General features: G+C 33.3%; 2 protein-coding genes and 2 pseudogenes across 2 annotated transcripts; 1 reads left to right on the top strand and 3 right to left on the bottom strand.

Annotated features, from left to right (window-relative positions):
- Positions 1-268: 268 nt before the first annotated feature.
- On the top strand, positions 269-2,767 carry LOC145039850 (uncharacterized). Its single transcript, XM_078987856.1, has one exon. It carries the CDS (start codon positions 269-271, stop codon positions 2,765-2,767), a length of 2,499 nt encoding a protein of 832 aa, XP_078843982.1.
- A 3,427-nt stretch (positions 2,768-6,194) lies between these two features.
- On the bottom strand, positions 6,195-6,734 carry LOC145042311 (auxin-responsive protein SAUR22 pseudogene; annotated as a pseudogene).
- A 1,478-nt stretch (positions 6,735-8,212) lies between these two features.
- Positions 8,213-8,845, bottom strand: LOC145042310 (auxin-responsive protein SAUR21-like). Its single transcript, XM_078990705.1, has one exon. The coding sequence runs from the start codon at positions 8,799-8,801 to the stop codon at positions 8,382-8,384; it is 420 nt and encodes a 139-aa protein (XP_078846831.1). The 5' UTR covers positions 8,802-8,845; the 3' UTR covers positions 8,213-8,381.
- Positions 8,846-16,746: 7,901 nt separating this feature from the next.
- Positions 16,747-17,327, bottom strand: LOC145042309 (auxin-responsive protein SAUR22 pseudogene; annotated as a pseudogene).
- Positions 17,328-18,621: the final 1,294 nt, after the last annotated feature.

Here is an 18,621-nt window from a genome sequence, read left to right as displayed (position 1 = left end):
AAAAAACACAAAAAAAAACTATAAAATTGTTTAAAAACTTATATACACAAACTAGAAAGCTTCTAGTTTTTACCCAAGCTAACTTACAAGTAATTTTAATTAAAAATAATTAAAAAAATGCATAAATAAAAATTTTTAATTTATTTTTTTCATTTCTTTATTACTTAATTTTTGTATTATTTTAGATGTAAAAAAATGTGGATTGAAAAAAAACAATGCTAATTCTGTATACTAAACTCTAAACCCAAAATTATGTTTCAGCAACATCATGTCTATTGATAAAAGCTGGACTACTAATCCATATCGAAACCATCCCGAGTTCCAAGCAGGACTCAAAGCTTTTATTGAGAAGTCGAAGTTGCACGTTGATAGTAATGGTAAAATCAGATGTGCGTGTGAAAAATGTGATAACCGTTACTTCAAGTACCCGACTGTAGTTGAACGCCATATATTTATAAATGGTTTCAGTAAGGCGTACAAAATTTGGATCTATCATGGTGAATCTTTTATTCCTCCCGTTGTTTTGCCAAGTAACGAAATGGCCGATTTAATCGACGATGTGATGTGGGAGTCGAGAGAAAATGATACCAACATCGATGAAGGAACCTCGAATACAAGGGGTAGCGGTGTGGATGATGATTTTGCACAGTTGTTGGAGGAAATGGAAACTCAATTGTATACTGGTTGCATCTTTTCTTCCCTTGAGTTTCTAGCAAAGTTAATGCATATCAAGGTGAACAACAAATGGACTGATAGTTCATTTGATCAACTCCTTGAGCTCTTGCAATTAGCATTTCCCAAAGGCAACAAGGTTCCCCTTTCACATTATCTAGCCAAGAAGAAACTAAAGTCTATTGGCCTGGGGTATGAGTCGATACATGTGTGTAAAAACGATTGTTGTCTCTTTTGGAAAGAACATGATTCATTGCAAGTTTGTCCCGTTTGTAAAGAGAGCCGATGGATCGATAAAAACACCAAGGGTAAGAAAGTACCTCATAAGGTGTTACGGTACTTTCCTGTGACCCCTAGACTACGACGTTTATATTGTTCGAGGCACACTGCCAAAAATATGATTTGGCATAGTACCAGACGTTCAGAAGATGGTGTGATGATTCATCCTGTTGATGGGGAACATTGGCAAGATTTTGATAAAAAATACCCCGACTTCTCGAGTGAACCCCGTAACGTACGCCTAGGTCTTTCAGCTGACGGTTTCAATCCATTTGGAAACATGTGTAATCCACATAGCACATGGCCGGTCATACTCACCACATACAATCTGCCACCCTGGCTTTGTATGAAAGAGTCATCATTCATGTTGACTTTGTTGATTCCAGGACCGAAAGCTCCAGGTAAGGATATGGATGTTTTCCTTAGACCGTTGGTGGAAGAGCTTAAACATTTGTGGAACTCAGGCGTACGTATTAAAGATGCGGCGACAAACACATTCTTCACGATGAGAGCTATGTTGTTGTGGACAATAAACGATTGGCCAGCTCGTAGTAGTTTATCGGGTTGGAGTGGGCAAGGGTATAGAGCATGTGCTACTTGCAATGAAGACACTCCTTCGTACCGTGCAACAAACAAAGTCGTATACATCGGTCATCGTCGTTTCCTAGATGCTAATGATCCGTTAAGAAAGAGGTTGGACTTTAATGGGATGGAAGAGACAAGACCCGCTCCGAGACACTTTAATAATGATGACATACAAGAGCAACTAGGTCGTCTACTAACTCGTAAACCGGGTAAACATCCTGAGCATGGAGGCGGGGAGCCAAAGCGGCAAGATTATGAGTTGAACTGGTCGAAGCGAAGCATTTTCTTTGAACTAGAGTATTGGTCTTCTCTACAGTTGAAACACAACATAGATGTCATGCATGTCCAAAAAAATGTGGATGAGAGTTTGTTAGGTACTCTCCTAATGAACGATAAAAGCAAAGACACATCAAATGCACGAGAGGACTTGAGAATTCTAAACATTCGGAGAAATGAATGGTTGCAAAAAAATGGTGACAAGTTTCATAGACCCCAGGCAAGATACTCTTTCACGAAATCTAGTCGACAACTCTTTTGTCAATTTATAAAAGAGGTTAAGTTGCCGGATGGGTTTGGTTCTAACATTAGTAAGAAAGTGAACGATACCAATACTAACATTATTGGGTTGAAATCGCATGACCACCACATTCTTATTCAACGTTTGATACCGATTGGAGTAAGAGGGTTGTTAGACAAAGATACTTATACACCTATTGTAGACCTTTGTACGTTTTTCAAGCAACTTTGTTCCAGAACATTGAAGGTGGAGGATATGAGGAAAGCAAAAGTAGACATTATTGCAATCTTGTGCAAGTTAGAATTGATTTATCCTCCGGCGTTTTTTGACATTATGGTTCATTTACTTTTGCATTTACCTGATGAAGCAATTGCTGGAGGCCCGGTTTGTATGAGATGGATGTTTCCATTCGAGAGATATATGAAAAAACTAAAAAACTATGTCAGAAACAAGGCGAAGCCAGAAGGTTCTATAGCTGAGGGTTATGTTGCTGAAGAAGCTTTATCATTTTGTTCAATGTACCTTCGAGATGTAAAGAATCGTCCGGAAAGAAATGTAGATGTTGTCATTGAAAAAACAAAGTTTTGGATGTTTGAGTCTAAATGTCGACCGACCAGCACAACTCAAATCAAAACTCTTAATTTAACGGAAATGCATAACATGGAATGGTTTGTATTGAATAGCTGTGAAGAAGTCAGACAGTATATCAAGTAATTAATCTTATCTCTAACTTTCATTCTTAATTTTATATTTTATCTTTTTAAAATCTATATCTTTTGGTCATCAACATAGGAAATTCAAATCTGAGCATCCCCAAAGTGATGAAAAGAGAGAATTTTGTAATTGGTTTCGTGAAAAGGTAATATAAATTAATAAACAAATTTTTTTCATTGATCTAACGAATACATAATACATATTAATTTATAATTGTTAGGTTCATCAAATGAAAATAGAAAAATCTCCAGAATTCCACGAAGAGTTGTCGGTTCTTGCAATGGGCCCGCAAATGAATGCCTATTCTTACACCGCATGCATAGTCAATGGTGTTAGGTTTATGGTACTTAGTCGTGACACACAACGTACAACACAAAACTCTGGGGTTTTAGCGGTGGGTGAGAAAGGCGAGAAGTATTATGGTCAGTTAGAAGAGATTATAGAGTTGAGGTATACACATGATTATTCAACTGTACTATTTCGTTGCAAGTGGTTTGATACTCAAATAGGAGTTATTTCTAGTGATAGTTTCACCAGTATCGACACACGACGCGAAGCATACAAAGATGATCAACTCATATATGCGTCACAAGCCAAACAAGTGTTCTACATCAGAGAGCCAAACAATAACCATCGGTGTGTTGTCGAGCATGTTAATCATCGAAGTATTTGGGATCTACCATCGAACGATGACCTTGTTCAAAATGTTGACAATGTCTCACACGAAAATGTAGACGATGTCGATGTACTTCAAAATATCTCTTCATCCGATGCTCCACTTTTTATCGATTTCAGCATGTACTTTCAAAACATTCCTAGAGTCATTGTTGATGTAGAAAGTGCATCTGAAGTTCCTCCGCCAACTGGTAGAGTCAATGATGTTTCTGATTGCGATACTGATTACGATGACACCGATTCTGACTATGATACCGAAGAAGACACTGAAGGATATGAGAAAGATTCTGATTAGAATAGTTCTTATGTAATATGTATTTGTAATATGTGTTTATAATATGAACTGTATTTGGATTTCTAGTTTAAATGGAAATGTTTATTCCTATCTAAATGTTTATTCCTATGTAATGTGTATCTATAATAAAAATTGTATTTGTATATCTTATAATTTTTCAGGAAATGATGAGAGTGTGGCTGTTGTTTATGTTTACCATGGCTGCTGTCATGGGTCGTGGACATGGGGGAGACGGAGCTGAGGACCCACCTTTCCCAGGTGGTAGAGGTCCTGGCCAGCACGAGCAGGACGGTAAGTCTTATCATGAATTTTTATTTACTATTTTTGTTCAATTATCATAAATTAAATGTCGTTTCTAATAATTTTAATTACATTTGTAGTTGAGGGACGTGCCCGAAGGAAAGCTCGAGGAAAAGCAAAAAATATAAAGCTTGAAAAAGCAATCTTGCAGAACCAGGGGAAACCAATAGCCATGCAATTTGATAGAGATATCACATTTAATCCCGTAGGAGAGGCGGGAGACATGTTTTCCCGAGAAGTTGGGAAAACAATGTGGCAGATGGTCCCTTTCGACAAATGGAGTTGGAAAAGAGTTTCCCCTGAAATAAAGGAAACTGTATTACAACATTTAGCGGTAATTATTTATTTAAATATATTTTATAGGTTTAACTATAATTGTTTCTTACTTGGTTAACTTTTTTTTTTTAATTGTAGACAAAGTTTGATCTCAATCAAATGTACCAGGATGCACAAGCTACTTTATTGACAGAGAGTTTTCAAGCAGCCTTGTTAAGAGGTTTTCGAGAGCGTAAAGCCGACGCAAAAGAATATTTCAACATGGTCGGAGGGTATGAAGATATCCCGAGAGCATTGGCAAATCCTCCGGATGGTATGCTTGTTGATAACTGGGAGAAGACAGTTGAGTATTTTCAAACTGACGAACACAAAATTGCTTCAGAAAGGAACAAAAAAATCCGTGAAAAGCAAACAACTGTGAATCGTGGGGGTTCGAGCTCGTATAGCAGTACTTGCTATAAGAAGGTACCGTACGATACATGTAATTATTTATTTAAAATATAATCTAATTTTTAAACTTAAACAGAACCTTAAGAGAGTGGAAACATTTCGCAAAGCTCACACCGATAAGAATGGTGTATTTGTTACTGCTGAATCGGAACAACAATATGTAAGTATTTAATTATAATTTTATCATATATTTAAATGTTTATTTATACTTAATTGTTACTCACTTTTGGGAGTTACAGAATCGGTTAGTTGAAGAGCTGCTAGAACAAACTCAAGGTGAAAGTGAGTTTACGCCAACTCAAGAAAGAGCTACGTTCGAGAAAGTATTAGGAGAGCGACGAGGCCACATTAGAGGCATTGGCCGCAAACCTTCTGGTCTCCCGACGATTCCACAGCCTTCGCAACCATCACAACCACCATCACAACCATCACAGGTAAAATAGCAATCTACTTTAGCATCGTAAAATGCATGTTGATTTGGTAGTTTTGGTTTTGTGGTGGTTATTTACTAAAAAGTTTGGTAATTTAGTTTTTGTCCCAAGTGCAAAATATAGCAATGTACTTTGGTTTTCTATCTTACTTTAAAAATAACAATGTATTTTGATAGTTTATGTTATTAATTATGTAGTTGGAAAATATAGCAATGTACTTTGTTTATGTTTGACGATCTAACTTATAATTTTATATATATTGTTATTAATTATGTAGTTGGAAAATCTTCGTGCAATGCTCGCCGACCCGGCATGTAGGGATGAGCTTTATTCGTTTTTTCAATCCCAAAACAATCAAGGAAACGATGGGAACAGCGATGAGGGTATGTAAAGAATGGGTTTTATTTGCATATGTTGTTGTTTTGCTACTCGGATAGTATGACTTTTGATATTTAATTGTATATTGGATGTTTGTTTGACACTATTATGTTTGATATTTAATAGGATGTTTGTTTTGTAATTAGCGTCGACACTATTGGTTTTGATATTTAATCGAATATTGTTATTACCGGCGACACTTTTACCTGCGATATTATCACCGGCAACACTTTTATCTGCGATATTATCACCGGCAACGAAAATCGTTATTTAAAAAAAAAAATTGAAAAACAAATTACCGGCGACACTTTTACCGGCGACAGTTATCATTACCGGCGACAACTTTTCCCGGCGACACTATTAGCGGCGACATATGTCATTACCGGCGACAATATTATTAGCGGCAACAATTGTCAGTAGCGGCGACATACTAATAGCGGCGACTATTATCTTTAGCGGCGACAAGTTGATCAATAGCGACGAGTCAGTACCGGCGACTCATTACCGGCGACGCGTCGCCGCTATTATCATTACCGGCGACATTTGGGACTTTTACCGGCGACTTTTGTCGCCGGTAATGGCCTTTTTCCTTGTTGTGTGATGTTCTTCATTGCTATGTTAATGGTGAAACTAATGTTGGTTATCATACAATTTGGAGACTGCTTTACAAATACTTAGGTTTCATGGTAGTTTCTACTGTACAAAATTATGTTATATGTTAGCGAATAGAATGCAAAATTCTTGGTCATAATGAGCAGATCAGGCCAGAAGCAACATGAATGAAGACATCCTCACGACATGGAATTGTGAGGCCACCCATTGGATGATCATAACCAAATTCTTCCTCTGATTGACGTAGCAGATCTTGGAATGAAGGCTGCTCTAATAATGATAAAGGAACAACAAATCGTCTTCTTTCTTGATCGCCAACATAAACTGCAAAATGTCCTTTGGGGATGATGTCTACCGATGATGATAATGATGAGCGTCTTCCATTGGAGAAGGATCGACCGAGAACTTTTTTGGCCTGAATGATTCGAGGCATACGAATGGCCATTTTTATATGAAGGCTAGGGTCTCTTTCTTCTCAAAGGATTTCTTTTATGTGAAAGATGCTGTGATGTATTTTGGGAGGAGTTGTGCTTCATATCAGCCCAATTGTATCCATTTTATAGGTGTATGAAGATTTCAGTGAATATCGAATAATAGTTGGAATTTCAAAGAAGAGATGGTGACACATTCTACAAAAAAGAAAAATCACATGGTTTTGTCTTCCAACTTGTTATTGGTCCCAAAGAATTATATATGTACAATGAAGTATGCCACAAAATTTCAGTAATGCTGAGTGGCCAAGCTTGAGCTACACTATTTCAAGAGCAACAAGTCCACGATTTCAGGTCCTGAAATCAACAAAACATCCAAAAAGACATTAATGCTCATATCTAATCTGATATATGAATTAAACTCATAGTATGCACTTAAATATTTGTCTTTTCCCTCCTGAATATATCTTCTGAAGGTTGTTCTGTTATCAATGATCAATATAAAAGGATCCGCTATTTGACTTTAACTTATAACCGATTGGCTGTTTGCTTTTCTGTAACTCTGAAATCAACTACGTAAGTGACCCATTGAGTTTTTATATTATTCATTTATTGATTACAAGCTGCAGTAGCTTGTTATGTTGAAATATATATATATATATATATATATATATATATATATATATATATATACCATGTGTTGTGGGGCCTTTCTAACTATTTTGGTAGGTTGTCAATGATTGTCATGTTGCTTGAGTAATTAAGATTTTTAACGGAATAAATCTCTTGGGAAGAAAGTAGGATATGATGATGTTTAGGATGTTCCAAGAGGAGTCTGTGTTGGAATTCTTTTGTGATTATAATATTTGAAACTCAATGCCTTGCCTTTTTCCATAGTTTTCATGGAATCAAGACTTGTAGCTCGATTTTATATTGAAACCTTCGTAATTAGTAATATGGTCATAATGGTAGTTGTATATAGGAGTTGTATGAGAGTTTAATAGATTAAATGTGAATATAATATAGTGGAGAGAGTGTGTCGAGTTCAGTGACATAATTGTAATGAAAATTTATGAATTTTGTAATAATTAAATTGAATGTGTAAATTTCTTTTCAAACATGGCAATCCATACAACTCTTCATGGGTTTAATCCATTGGAGATGGCCTAAGTACCATGGTATGAGTTCTTTTCTTTAAACTTCCGAGCTTCCTCAAGAAAGACATAAGCAGGCCCTTTACAAAGTTGTTTCCTTGAGTTCATTCACTAACATGTGTGATCCTACCATGAATTTTTATCGAACTATTCATCATTGATCATCGGCTGACTTCTCTTCACCAATCAGTCCCCATCATAACAGGTTACAGTAAAAGAACAATAACTGATAGCTCTTGGGTAGGTGGTGTTGAAGAAACAACTGATCCAGACCTTAAGGCTATAGTCACATTCAGTATATGGAGAAAGATGCGGCATACACACTTTTTTTAACAGATTGACGATACAAGCTAAAGAACAAAAGTAAGTAAGTTGTTCTGGTGGGTTTAATTAGAGGACATTGATAAAGAAAGCCCTAATGGCATAGACATGAACACCATAAGTTGAAGTATGCTCGTCATTAATGTATTAATGCAGAAACTAATTAAATTTGTTTATCATACAATTAATATGGAGACCACATTACTCCCTCTGATTTACAAGTAATTAATCCTCATGGTGATTTTGACTGTACAAAACTGTTAGCAAACACGATGCATGCCTAGCTCTTCATCATAACGAGCAAAGGCGGCAGGCAACATCAATGAACACTTCCTCACGACACGGAATTGTGAGGCCACCCATTGGATGATCATATCCAAATTCTTCCTCTGCTTCATGTAGCAAGTCTTGGAACGAATGCTGGTTTAATAATGATAAAGGAACAACAAATCGTCTTTTCTCTTGATCACCAACATAAACTGCAAAATATCCTTTTGGGATGATGTGACGGCTTCCATTGGACAATGATCGACCAAGAACTTTCTTTGCTTGAATGATCCGAGGCATACGAATAGCCATGTATACATGAAGGGTCCGGTCACTTAATTTGTTTTGGTGAAAAAATGCAATATGAAAGGATTTTGTTTTGTGACAGGTTCTGTGGTGGATTTTTGGAGGAGTTTTGCTTGATATCGGCATAGTTGGATGCATTATATATAGGTGTAAGAAGATTTCAATAAGAGTGGGTAATTGTAGGAATTTTAGGAAGAGATTAATTGTGACACATTCTTGCAAAATACAAGATCACATGGTTTTGTCTTCCAAGTTGTTATTGGACCCAAAGGCTTAGACGTTGAATGAAGTATGCCACATATTTTCTGCAGCAATGTAAGGGGAAAAGAGAGAGCAAAAGGACATGCACCATTATTATTCACATGGCTATGTTTCATATAAAATTGTAACATTTTGCATCTTTATAATTTTTTTTTTTTTTTTTTTTTTTTTTTATGTACAACCATACAAGCATTTTAGCTGGTGACGTGGTGAACACTATCAAAAATGAAAAGGGATCAAATCTAATTAGGCATATGAATCAACCAGCTACTAATTTGCTTTTGTAGAAAATGTTCCACACTAACTAAATGGGAATCGAGAGTGTCATGGGATGTTCTTATGGGGGATTGGTCGAAAATGTTGTTTTTTTTTATCTAACCCGAAAAAGGGAGAGCTGTTTGAATGTGGTTTTGTTTTGTTTTTGTTTTTTTTTTTTTAATTTTATTTTATTTAATTTTTTTTTTTTTATTTTTTTTTTTATAGATTTTAAACAGAAAAAAAAAATTTAATCTTAATTTCATAGCTTGGGTTAAAAATCTAGTTATCTCTCAAAACTCCATGTAAATCTTATAGCTTGCATATTTGTTAGCCCATTTCGGTATGTATATCTATGTATTTATACATACCCGACCCATTAATGTTGACATTCAGCCTATGTATGTTGTACAAGTATATATTCGTTTTCTTTAATGAGAATTGGGATTGATGTGGAAACACGTTTTAATATAATATCAAATAGGCAACAAATTTTTTGTGATTATCTCACTTCAACCTCCAATCCATATCTTCTCTCTTTTCTTCCTGTTAGTCTTCATTCTCGGTACAACCTGTTGGGTTTAATTGTTACGTGACTCAGAATTTGTGACCTAGTCTCATGCCTTTTCATTAGGAGTAATTCATGGATTATTGTTAATTCTGACTAGTAGCTTACCTGCGCGATACGGCTGTCGGCAAATAGTTTCATTCCAACGATTAATTAGATGTTCCTAGCCGTCTAATTGATTGTCTTTGATCTATTTTGGGTGTCTCGGTCGTTGATTGGTCTACAGACTCTTTATGTTTTCTTTTTTTGTTCGAATTCAGGTTGTTTTGGTTGAGTTTTAGACTTTTTTCGTTCGGTTCCACTTTTATGGATTTTGATGTTCATGTTTTCAGTTGAGCTAAACCTGCTCAATTATATTAGTCATCTTTCATCAAGTTAGACTATATTTTATGATGAATAATTTCAAATTGATAAATAATTTTACGACGGGGATTGGTTTCACTATAAGGAATAGTTCTCAACAAAATTTAGTTTCCTTTTTGAATGACATTGATAGTTATCTTTAGGTTTTAGGATTTAAGGGGTGGGGTAGTGCAACAAATATAATTACACTTATTTGATTTTTATAAGGGGTAGATCGCCTAAATATTTTATGGTGTTTTCAGGATTTGTAGAAACTTAGATGGTAAGGTGAAAATTTGTAACCATGGTTGGAACATTTTAAGAATAAATCAGGAGTGGATCATATTAACGACAAAAAGCAATGAGGGGTCTACACAACAATGATTACATGACTTTGTTTTTTCTTTCGATCAAAAGGAATTCCATCAACTAGACTTACTTATAAAACTAATTATTATAATAAAATAGATAATTTTAATAAAATAACAAAAAATATAGTTTTTTATTACGATATATAGGTAATTTACATCTATTATTTTGAGCTAAAAATAAAATTATATAGTGTTTTTAGTTAAATATAAAACTACGTTTATTTTTGAATTAAAAATAAAAATAACTTGTTTTTTATTTTAATATATAAATATGCCGTTTTGGATTAAAAATATATTTATATTTTGGTCAAAAAATATAAATGTAGTGTTGTCATAAGATACTAATAAAAGGGCGTTTGATATTTTGAGTTAAAAAAAATTGTTTTTAATGAAATAAAATGCGTTAAGCGTTATTTCCAATTCAAAATAATTCTGGAAAAATGTGAAGTTTTATTGCAGTCATAATTATCTAGAAGTTCAGAGACTATAGCCTACATTTTTTCAAACATTAAACTTACATATTTGATCCTTTATATTAATGTCATTTTCAATCCATATCCTTATAAAAATATAATATTAGTTTTATTATAAAATATATATTTATTTCGTAAAAAATCCAAAATACTATGTAAATGTTTATGTTGTATGATAAGTCTCGAATGTCTATTAGTTTAATTATAATAGTATAAGTTCGCATAGTTAGCGAATGGATTTTTTACAAAAACTTTATGTTGTATGAATAACTCTCTAGTGTATATGTTAAAACTTCACGTTAATTCAAAAATAGATATCTATATTAACCACTATGATATGATTTACTAAACATTTTTTTATTATTTACTTTGTGATCATTATATTAAAAATATAAATAAACGTCTAGACATACTAATAACAAATTTAAGTTTATTTAAGCTAGGTATTAATTTTAGTTTAAAGCATATTATAAAAACATATATATACATTTATATATATATATATATATATATATATATATATATATATATATATATATATATATTAATTGCGAAAAATAATATACATCAAATGTGTTTTAATATTAAACAACTTTTAAAAGAAGTATAAAAAATTATTATGTGTAAAAAAATGAACAAATTAATGATTATTAATATTCGTTTAATATAATAATAATCGTTGTAATATAATATAAGTATCATCAATATTTTAACAATATAACAATAAATGTCTAAAAAGATATTAAAATGAAACAATTCAAAAATAAAAATAGTATGATGAAAAATAAACAAAATATATTGATTATATATTTATAAAACTAAAAAATATTTTTTTTTTTAAAAAAATTAGTCTGTGAGTTTCAAGTTTCAATAAGAAGTTTTTGGTAAAAAAAACACGTCCAAAATGAATATTTTTAAATCAGTTTTATGTTTTGCATTGCAGCGTTTCATTATGTATTTTCCTTTATTTAAAATTATTTAATATTTATAATCACTAATATGTCCAACGAATACAGCCCTTTGTAATCTTTATTGTTAAATGTTAATTGTTAATAAGTAATATACACAATACACAATGTAACAAATTCTATTTACAACATCAAAAATTACAGTAAGCTTTTTGTTCAGAGATATAACACAACATAAACATTTTTTTATCTCGTTAAAATCAAAGGATAAAATAATATACACACTATAATCCTCTTTTTAACTCTATATTAGTATCGGAGTTCAATAAACATAAAAACCTTTAGATCACATATGATCATAAGCATTTAATTACTAATCATACACTAATCACTTCATCATTAGTATTCAAATTTCAAAAATTCAAAATTAATCATGATGAACTTTATGGAGTATATAATCACAATTTGCATCATGATCATATAGCAATAGCACTTGATTAAAACATGTTAGTATGCCTTAATAACATGTCAATTGCTATCTTTGAGTAATTAACGTATGATAATTTGAAACTTGTAAATAAGTGCTTCGGGTTCATCTGAACTTTAATGGTTTTGAAAATGATACATACAAATGAAAATGATCGGTGTGGTACCTTGTTTTTTCATTTTATAGTCATAAGCCATTTCATTTGATCTTAAATCCGGGTTAAGAGCATTCACCTAGTTTTCTCAGCATGAGCACACATACATGACTTTAGGAAGTGTTTTTTTTTTTTTTTTTTTTTAAATTGAATTAAAGTGATTGAAACTGGACACAGATAAAGTTACTTAAGTGGTTAAAAGAGGTCAACATCGTACACATAGCATATGAACATTGTAACGCCTGGTTCATGGTACGCATTTAATCATAATTTATTCACTCTTATAGAGCTACTCGACGAGTTGGGAGCCAGAAATTTGTCGAGTTGAAACCAGAATGGCCGCGGGATTTTAAGTCGTCTACTCGATAATTTGAGAGACTCGACTCGAAGAGTAGGGTTGCCAAGATGAAACCAAATTCTGGATTTTGCACCCTATTTAAGCATCCTAATTCCCACTTGATGGCCTTATTTCCTGCCTCCAAGTGTCAAACCCTAAACCACGAAACTCTAGTGCCTTGTATGCTTCCGAACTTCGGTCCGATGTTGGGGCAAGCCCGAGGAATGTTTTGTATGCTTGATGTCTTCGTGATTCTAGCATATGTATGTTATATGTTCCATGCTTCTGTCCGATGCCAGGGAAAGCCCAAGGAATATTTAGCTTACATGTTGTGTTTTATATGTTCCGGCTTCGGTCCGATATCAGGGCAAGCCCGATGAATGTTTATATGTTTATATTATGTGCTTATGTCATATGCTTGTTGATATGTTATGTGCATACCGGACTTCGGTCCAATGTCGAGTGGGGCTCGATGCCGAACTTCGGTCCGATGTCGGGCGACGCCCGATGTAGTGGGCAAGGCCAAATGTATGCTATTATATGATTATGTGTATGTTATATGATAGTCTCAGGTGACTCACTAAGCTTCGTGCTTACAGTTTTCAGTTGTGGTTTCAGCTAGTTCCGCTAGCAAGGGGAAGAGCTCGGGATGACTGCATGGCACACACCACAACTTTTAGCCTGAGATGATTTACTCTGATGTTTTGTCACATGATTTTGATATATAGATAGTTTTCTATGATAATTTTGAGATACACGACTAATGATTTTGTATGATGAATGACGATTATGGTTTTTATTTATATGTTTAAATGAATTTTTTGGATTGTATTTTTGGGATGTTTTAAACATGTAGGTAATAACATGTCTTGAAATTTCACGGTTTGGGGTAGTACTCATGTGCACCCATGCACTGCTTCTGTTTGGGGGTGAGTATCCACATGCAACATGTTTTGGCTTAGGCTTGTGTCTAACACGGCCACAATGCTTGTGAAGTTAGACTATGATTAAATGATGCTATTTACCCATTTTGTAGCGCGCCCCACATGACCTTTCTCCTACAGTTAGAAAAATTTAGCCGTTCTCCATCTTTCTTTCTTATTTTTCTTCTCATCTTTTAACAACCATAAATTCTTCATAAGATATTGTATTTTAATGAATCTTATATCCGTGGAATGTTACTAAAGTGTCTTGCAACTTCTCTTTAGACATCTTTGGCTATGTAGAAATATTGAGTTATTAACTCATAAACATAGGTTAATATTGGTTTTCTGTAAATTTTATGTGTTAACTTAACTTTTTTAAATGATCATAACTACTTCATTTTAATTCCAAATTTCTTGAATCATTTTTCTATGTTTCTGTTTACATAATGTTTATAACTTTCGTTTTATAGATTTTTCTGAATTATTCTAGCTCTGTAGCTATTGACCTCTAAAATTAGTACCTTTGAATTTTGGAAAAAAAAAACCCATAACTTATGAATGAATTGTCTTCTAACTTTGCAAGCTCATAATATGTTCAATGTTTTACCAATTAAGTTGATTCATTTTACATTGTTTAATCTTATATGTACTCTTTCCTTTTCAACTTTTTTTTGTTGCTGAACACCTTCCTTTGGTTAGCCTCCCATAGCTCAAAATTTACTAATTTCATTATTTCATGTAAATTTTAATTTTTCATAATTCTTCTCATTTTACCCTTATTTCCATGAAACTCATTTCTAATAAATTATATGACTTATAATAACATATATAAAGGTAATAACAACCATACTTTCTTATTTTTGTCACTTTTGACCTAATTTCACTTTTTGTAGTATTACACATATATAAGACTAGAATTTTGATTCCATTTCATATCAACAATTTATGACAACACTAGTACATAACATATTTTTTTGGTGCGATAAGGTATTTTTTTTGGTACGGTTGTAGCTAAAACCATACTAGTAAAACAATTCCGCATCAATACACGAACCAACCACACCATTTAAATAGGTAATTGGTGCGGCTCCTATAATCGCAATAAAGGCATTAAAAGCGTATTTGTTGGTGCATTAATTCAATACTGCACCAAAATATCATGTAATAATCCCTCTAAAAGTTTTATTCAAAAATTTCATTTCGCGCTAGTTCCCTCCAGATACCCTTCCCTCTTCATTATAATATTTCATTCAAGTTTACGTAGACAAGCTCTAGTCACCACGACCTCTTGTTTACCAACATTCGAAGCACCATTACTACCACCCTCAAACACTATATTCTGCTTGGTTTATGTTGTAAGTTAGTTGTTTATTTTTATCTATGTACCGACTTAAGTCTTACACTTCGGTTAAATGTAAGAAGGGAAGCCTTTTAGCATCTTTTGAGTTATAACCCAACAATGTTGTTACTGATCCCGAAGTCGGAGAACCAAGTGAAATCCTTTATTATGTCGATCTTTTAATTACTAGTTTTTCTGTGGTTAAAAATCTTATAATATGAATCGATGTTCTGCAGGTTAAACTGATGGGTCGAGTGTAGGAACCTATTCAAAGCCAAAAGACTCACTGCTTATTCATGATGTCCTTTCTCATTTGGGTGGTAAAAGTAAAACACCAATAAAACATGAAAGATATTCGAGTAGCCACCTCTCCTACATTGATCCAAGGTCAAACATAAAGACGCCGTTCTAAATCTTTTGAGATCTTGAAGAGCATCATCTATGGAGGCTTAATGGAGGTGATTGCAAGTTCAATTGGTGTGGTTATAAAAGGTGTGGTTCCATACTCACACTAGTTAATAATGTTAAACGCTTAAACAAATGATTTCTATAATAATGTAGCTTACTTTTACAAAAAAAAAAAATAAATAAATAAATAAATAAAGGTATTGCACCAACTAACTAGCTAACCAACAGGCTACTTATCTTCTATATCCGCTTTTGGCTCCTTAGCCCTTAGTCTAGGGAAATGAACATATACGAAGGGACGATTTAATTAAAGATTTTAAAGTTTGTTGAAACGCGAGTTTGAGTAGCTCTTTACGAACCTAACATATAAACTTGTTTATATAATATTTTTTGACATGCCAAAATTAACTATTTAAAATAAATAAATAAATATATATATATATATATAAAAAAAAAAAAAAAACCTCGAATTGTGGCGTGTCAAAAAGAACCTTCGTATGTCGTCTTTGTCCTACTAGTTTTTAGCAAGCTTTTCACAATAATATTCGTTAAAAATGAGCAAAAATAACAAAGTTTATCAATATTGGTTAAATTCAAAGTTCCAAATAATCGAACATGCATCTCCATACGGTTTGATAATCCAAAATAATACCTCCAATGTATGGAACCATTACTTTCTAAATGAGAATCAACAATAATTAGTAAAGAAAGATTGATATTAAGAAAAAATCACCAATATTTTTGTAGAAAGCCAAAAGCAAGAAAGACCATGGGCTCAGTCAATAGATACAAAAATCATATATGATTTTTGCGGTCCAAAGATAATGGAGAAATACAAGTGTCTAAGGCCTGGTTTTGATGGAATCGAATTTTTACTAAAAAATGGTCTTAAATTCCTCTCACTCGCTGCCTATAGCGCGAATTGGAAGGTCGTGATGATGTCGCGCCGATGAGATTGTGTAAAGTGGATCACACGAGGAAGCCATATATCTAGATGAGTCTTTGTGTCGAGTTCAGCGAAATTGGGCGCTTGATTGAAGTCGTGTGGCTGTCTTATCGCAGAAGAAATGTGGCATTAACTATATAGAAAAAAGAGTCTCATTTGAAAATGGTTTCTCATTCAAAATTTTTAATTCGCTCTGCTCTGCAACACCTTTTTTGAACATTTGTGAGATAGACGTAGAAAGTCTGAAGTATGTGATTTTGAGCACTTTATAAGGGTACTTTAATAAAGGAAGGTGGCATATGCATATATAGATACAAAATTTGAATGATGTTCTTCATTGCTATGTTAATGGTGAAACTAATGTTGGTTATCATACAATTTGGAGACTGCTTTACAAATACTTAGGTTTCATGGTAGTTTCTACTGTACAAAATTATGTTATATGTTAGCGAATAGAATGCAAAATTCTTGGTCATAATGAGCAGATCAGGCCAGAAGCAACATGAATGAAGACATCCTCACGACATGGAATTGTGAGGCCACCCATTGGATGATCATAACCAAATTCTTCCTCTGATTGACGTAGCAGATCTTGGAATGAAGGCTGCTCTAATAATGATAAAGGAACAACAAATCGTCTTCTTTCTTGATCGCCAACATAAACTGCAAAATGTCCTTTGGGGATGATGTCTACCGATGATGATAATGATGAGCGTCTTCCATTGGAGAAGGATCGACCGAGAACTTTTTTGGCCTGAATGATTCGAGGCATACGAATGGCCATTTTTATATGAAGGCTAGGGTCTCTTTCTTCTCAAAGGATTTCTTTTATGTGAAAGATGCTGTGATGTATTTTGGGAGGAGTTGTGCTTCATATCAGCCCAATTGTATCCATTTTATAGGTGTATGAAGATTTCAGTGAATATCGAATAATAGTTGGAATTTCAAAGAAGAGATGGTGACACATTCTACAAAAAAGAAAAATCACATGGTTTTGTCTTCCAACTTGTTATTGGTCCCAAAGAATTATATATGTACAATGAAGTATGCCACAAAATTTCAGTAATGCTGAGTGGCCAAGCTTGAGCTACACTATTTCAAGAGCAACAAGTCCACGATTTCAGGTCCTGAAATCAACAAAACATCCAAAAAGACATTAATGCTCATATCTAATCTGATATATGAATTAAACTCATAGTATGCACTTAAATATTTGTCTTTTCCCTCCTGAATATATCTTCTGAAGGTTGTTCTGTTATCAATGATCAATATAAAAGGATCCGCTATTTGACTTTAACTTATAACCGATTGGCTGTTTGCTTTTCTGTAACTCTGAAATCAACTACGTAAGTGACCCATTGTGTTTTTATATTATTCATTTATTGATTACAAGCTGCAGTAGCTTGTTATGTTGAAATATATATATATATATATATATATATATATATATATATATATATATATATATATATATATATATATATATATATATACCATGTGTTGTGGGGCCTTTCTAACTATTTTGGTAGGTTGTCAATGATTGTCATGTTGCTTGAGTAATTAAGATTTTTAACGGAATAAATCTCTTGGGAAGAAAGTAGGATATGATGATGTTTAGGATGTTCCAAGAGGAGTCTGTGTTGGAATTCTTTTGTGATTATAATATTTGAAACTCAATGCCTTGCCTTTTTCCATAGTTTTCATGGAATCAAGACTTGTAGCTCGATTTTATATTGAAACCTTCGTAATTAGTAATATGGTCATAATGGTAGTTGTATATAGGAGTTGTATGAGAGTTTAATAGATTAAATGTGAATATAATATAGTGGAGAGAGTGTGTCGAGTTCAGTGACATAATTGTAATGAAAATTTATGAATTTTTTAATAATTAAATTGAATGTGTAAATTTCTTTTCAAACATGGCAATCCATACAACTCTTCATGGGTTTAATCCATTGGAGATGGCCTAAGTACCATGGTATGAGTTCTTTTCTTTAAACTTCCGAGCTTCCTCAAGAAAGACATAAGCAGGCCCTTTACAAAGTTGTTTCCTTGAGTTCATTCACTAACATGTGTGATCCTACCATGAATTTTTATCGAACTATTCATCATTGATCATCGGCTGACTTCTCTTCACCAATCAGTCCCCATCATAACAGGTTACAGTAAAAGAACAATAACTG

This window comes from Lactuca saligna, chromosome 4 (genome assembly GCF_052625555.1).
Source record: "Lactuca saligna cultivar CGN05327 chromosome 4, ASM5262555v1, whole genome shotgun sequence".
NCBI lineage: Eukaryota > Viridiplantae > Streptophyta > Magnoliopsida > Asterales > Asteraceae > Lactuca > Lactuca saligna.
This window is presented reverse-complemented; position numbering and strand designations above follow the sequence as displayed.